Below are 4912 nucleotides of genomic sequence, written 5' to 3'. Positions count from 1 at the left end.
TATGCCCTTGATCCCTTCCTACCTCCTTAATATAAACCGTATTTTTTTCCTGCCCACTAAATAACAAAATTCTTGGAAAACACTACATAAACTTCTGACATCCCTCTCAAATGACTGCTTTACTGTCCTCAACTGCAAGTACCTGTGTGTTTTACGGAATAATTTGGCTAGTAGCATTTGCAAACATTTGTTTTTCTATCTGGCAACAAATAAAGCTCATTTTACATGCAGCATAGAAATTCTCGACTCAAGGCACTCTACGTGTTCACAGTCATAACCCATTAAGGTATCATCAGCTACCAGCACCTTCTAATTAAGTGGCTCCATAGCAGGAAATAGCTGGCAAAAGTAGTTAAAACAGCTCTGATAATTTCTGATAAGAGGTTTGCCTAAGCAAATGAGAAGCTGGCTGACTTGTTGCCTGGACAGCGTGTGAGCTGAAAAACTGGCAAGGAGCCAGGTTTTGAGGTTACACACCACAATACTTACCATTCCTTAGTTTTTGACATCACTTGCTAGCCAAAGAGTCCTATAGAAAACAACCTAGAGAAAAGTGGATCAAAAAGAGAAACACTCCGAGATTTCCCAGAGCATGCTTAGAGTCCTTTTGGCCTCTCATAAAAAGGAAGAGTTTCTCACTTTAAAACATAAATTATAATATACAAGTCGGTAGTTAAGCTTGACTATAAAGGATAAAATTTAACTCTCTATAAGCACGTTAGAGATTGGAAAGCCCTAAGCAAAACTGTCACAGAAAAAAGCACTTGTATAGTAGTATTCGCTGGAAAACCCTGTTAAAACTATGGTGCATTATTTCTGCAGCTTGAGGGTATTTTTTTAAAATAAAAAGTTAAAGCAGTAAGAAATAAAAAGGGAAAGTAGAAGTTAGTTTCCATGAAACTTGCCTTGCCTCTCTTGGAATATGCAAGTCCCTTTAAAAATTATTATTTCCCTCAATTTTTGTCAGCAGTAAATTCTACTTTCTAAAACCAGAAATCAAACCAATACTCATAACCAGGTCATTGTCATTAAAACTCCCTTTCACTACAAGCACAGTGCTGCTGTTGCTCTCCTTTCTAATTGCTAGTCATTTCTCAGTACTGTCTGTTTTTTCTCATGTAGAGCAGGGCTGATCCACAGTACTTAAATTAACAGAAGTATTTTTCTTCTCAAGGAAATATTTATGGGAGAAGTATTCCCATAGACTCCAGAGAACTCTGTATCAGGCCTTACAAGGGGCGGCTTACATCTGGAGTAGGACTACAGAAAAAGTAGATTGGTAGGTTTATTGCAACCATGACCAAAAGGGAAATGCTTGCTGCTACCCACATAGCTGTGTAATTTCTATCTAGGTTATCACAAATGACGTGCATCAAGCCTGTCACGCTGCTTTGGGTTTCATCAGTGTGTACATGAAACAGGAATCTCATGTTTTGCTATAATGATGCTTAGTGTTGCTCTCAGAAAGCATAACTTATTTTCATGAGCATTAAAAGCACCTGATAAAACATAAAGCTTTTTTATACCTGAAGAGTAATTACATGAAGAGTAACGTGGTTTGCAGTTTGCCTTGCAACAGATGCCTAGGGTTCCATCAAGAAGGAAGCAAACCCTAGCAACTCATGAGTAGATACATGAGATGGGAAGTGTGTTCATATGGAGATGCTTGCCATGGCCTAAGGAAGAATTTTTGAACCTTCCTGCTCCCATCCCTCCTTTTTCAGTCTCAAAGGTAAAAAGGAAGAATAATCAGGATAATCAATACCAAAAAAAACAGTTCTGTAGCAGCTTTTGCTTAAACAAAAGTGGAGTAGGCACGTACCTGTTAACTTTAATCAAATGGAAGCGCACTGGCTGGCTAATTAATTCTCTATCATCACCTACAGCTTATTCTTTTAATAATGTCAGGCTCCTTACATTTCTTAGCAAAGAAGTATAAATTGTCTTTTCCCCAAGGCAGACGACAATGGAAGTTTGGAGGACAGACAGCTATAATTTGGAACTCTGTCCCATGCTGTTTAGAAATACCTCAAAGCTGGGCTCCACAGGAGTGGCATTGGCAGAGATTGCCTTGCAGGTTTTTTAATGCCTACTGCTGGCAAACAGAATGGTGATGTTTTCTATTTGCCCTCACTATCCAACTATTCTGCGTCTTTCTTACTAGCAGGATCAATTAAATGCTATCATTAAAAAACAGCAAGGAAAAACATGCTAGCAGAGTGCAGTTTGCAGCTCTGGAAAAAAAAAAAAAAAGCAAGAAAATTCCCTTCAGACTTACAAGGAGCACTGGCTCCTTGATTTTCAGATTGAGGATTCAAGGGTGCATAGTTTAACTTCAAAGTTCTTATTACTGTTCCCACTGACTGTATTCCAGTGAGATAAACAAAACAAAAAAAACAAACAAAAAAAAAGCTTAGTTAGTTTGACTTTGGTTTTGATTAAACTGGGACATACTATGATCAGTGACACTCACGTGCTAAGTCACTTTCTCTAGCCCCTAAGAGGCTGACAGAGTGCTATGAGGAAAGTGCACTGTGGGTAGGGAAAAGGAGCTCCTGCATAGTGGGACTTCTTTAGCTTACACAAGTTGGGAGGTAAACAGAAATTAAAGCTTCCTCTTTTTCCTCAGTGAATCACAAGTTGGGTGGGAGAATAAATATAACCTGAATTAAGTTTTGATTCTTCTTGTTTGTTAAAAGTGTTCTTAGCACTCACACTCCCAATTTTACAAGACTGCTCCCTTGAATTTACTAATGCTGCTCTCTGTTGCTATGATGGTGGAGTAATTGGCATCCAATTCAGGCCTAACTGATGAAAAGCCTTAGAAGATTCACAGGTAACAGAAGAATTTAGGAAATAGCTCTCCCTCCCCTGTCTGTGCTTGATAGCTTTTTGAGTAAGAGCCAATACTTTTTATTTTCAAAGTCCATTTTGATTTAGATGTCATGGAGACAACACACATCTTTCCTATCATTCATTTATTTTAAATACACCTCAATCTGGAGGGTCTGATAAATTCTATGGAACAAAAATGTCTTTTTGAATGTTTTTCATGAAGGTGCTTGGTAGAGTGCTGCAGTTTCTGTGCATTTGAATTCAACTGCTGAGGTACTGCTGCCTCAGATGGCATAAATCAGCTTAAGTCCCATTGACTTCAATCAAATAAGTCACTTAGGCTATTCTGTCATCTTCTTGGCTTTATACAGCTAACCTTGAGAATATCTTCAAAGTGTTTGGTAAGAGATATTACCAAGCTATCATGAAAGGAGGCTAAATCATACTATTTAGGAATCTGGCTCACAGTGAAATAAGTTCTTTTTTATCCCCTTCACCTACTATTAATGCAAAGTATTTTCAAGGGTGTCTAGTTTTATGTGAACCTTCATCAGCTAATTTACTGTGCAGTCAGAAAGGTCTTTGGTCAGTAATCAACTCATTGTTTCTTTCTAGGCAAAGCTAAAATCCTTCGCTGCCAAAATCATTCAGCTCCTGAAGGAATGGACTGAAACTTTCCCTTATGATTTTCAAGATGAAAAATCCATGAAAGAGTTGAAGGAGATTGCTCACAGGATCACACAATGTGATGAGGTAGGGGCAGGGGGCAATGAGAAAAACCGTTAAATGGGAGAGCAATATTTGTCAACCTTTATATATAGTTTATTATATTATATACAAACCCTTGCTCCTGCATGCAGTGTTTTCTAAATGGACTACAGCAGCAGTTGCTAAGCTGTCAGAGGAACTGCAGGACATGGGCTGAGCGATTAACTTAATGGTCCATTAGCAGAAACTGTCTAGGTATAATCACCACGTGTAAGAGGAAGAGACAAAATAGTTGTGACGATATGAAAAATGGTTGTGGTGCAGAAGGAGAAAGGAAAGAACAGTGACTATAATGGCAAAACATAGTTAACTTCCGTAATTAATTGTGTACCATCCTTTGTACTTTGTTACTACTCTATACCCAAGTCCCACAAGAATATCAACTAGTTGTATCAAATGTACTCTTGCTCAAGGCGAAGATGCTTGTTATTTAGTAGTTTGTTCCTAGCTCCTAGCAATAATCGGCAACTTTTGTTGCTATGTTTCAAGTGACATGCACAGTATTTCCACTAAGGAAGCTATATTTGAGCTCTGCTAGCTAGTCAGTCATCAGTCTTAACAGCTCTGAGTTTCTAGCCTGTGAAGAAAACTAGACCTCACGAGAGACTTTTCTAAAGCAAATAGATAAAGAAAATTCAAATGAAACAAGGGCTGATAGTTTTCTGGGCTTGGGGTTTTTTTGTTTTGTTGGTTTTTTGTTGTGTGGGTTGGTCGTGTCCATCCCTGTCCCCCCAATATTCACAAAGCCTACATTTTTTTCTCATTGAGAAAGTCACTGTAACTACCAGTAGACAGAAGGAAGGATATAATCAAGAACTGCAAGGGGATTAATTGTAAAATGTTTGTATGAACATGAAGGCTTACTTCTATATAAGTAGAAGCCCTAAGAAGGAGAACTTGTTTTTAAACCCACAACTTCAAGATATTTTTGAGAGCAATTAGCAGGAAATGGGAAGACAATTGTATTACATGTTTTTGTTGATTCAAGTACAGAGAAAATGAAGAACAACAGGTTTGACAGCACTTCATGAATCAGTGATGGGACACAATACAATTAGGTGTTACCAAGTTGTCAAAAGGAAGTATGTCAGTTTTGTTGCATCAGCAGAGCTGTTTACCTGGACGCTACTGTGAAGATGTCAGTGCCCTAGTAGCAGGAAAAAAGGAAACAGGATTACAATATGCCTTCTATTCCCTTTGTAGACAAGGGTGAAGAGGTGTATGTTGGCAGAGATACTACTGTGAAAGGGGACTTGGCAGAGGTTTTATTTAATAGCGTCTATATCTTAGTATTTAATTTGTCTAACAC

The 4912-nt window shown here is 38.2% G+C and overlaps 1 protein-coding gene across 1 annotated transcript in view; it reads left to right on the top strand.

Moving 5' to 3' along the window:
• The window catches only part of RASGEF1A (RasGEF domain family member 1A), a 20423-nt gene that overhangs the window by 5923 nt on the left and 9588 nt on the right, over positions 1 to 4912 (top strand). The window contains exon 3 of the mRNA XM_010168227.1: positions 3451 to 3588. Within this exon, the coding sequence (XP_010166529.1) occupies positions 3541 to 3588 (48 nt within the window). The 5' untranslated portion in view covers positions 3451 to 3540. The remainder of the gene's footprint in view (positions 1 to 3450; positions 3589 to 4912) is intronic.

Source organism: Antrostomus carolinensis, unplaced genomic scaffold (genome assembly GCF_000700745.2).
Source record: "Antrostomus carolinensis isolate BGI_N321 unplaced genomic scaffold, ASM70074v2 scaffold29225, whole genome shotgun sequence".
NCBI classification, from domain to species: Eukaryota; Metazoa; Chordata; class Aves; order Caprimulgiformes; family Caprimulgidae; genus Antrostomus; species Antrostomus carolinensis.
The sequence above is the reverse complement of the archived record's forward strand: the minus strand, read 5'-3'. Positions and strand labels throughout refer to the sequence as shown.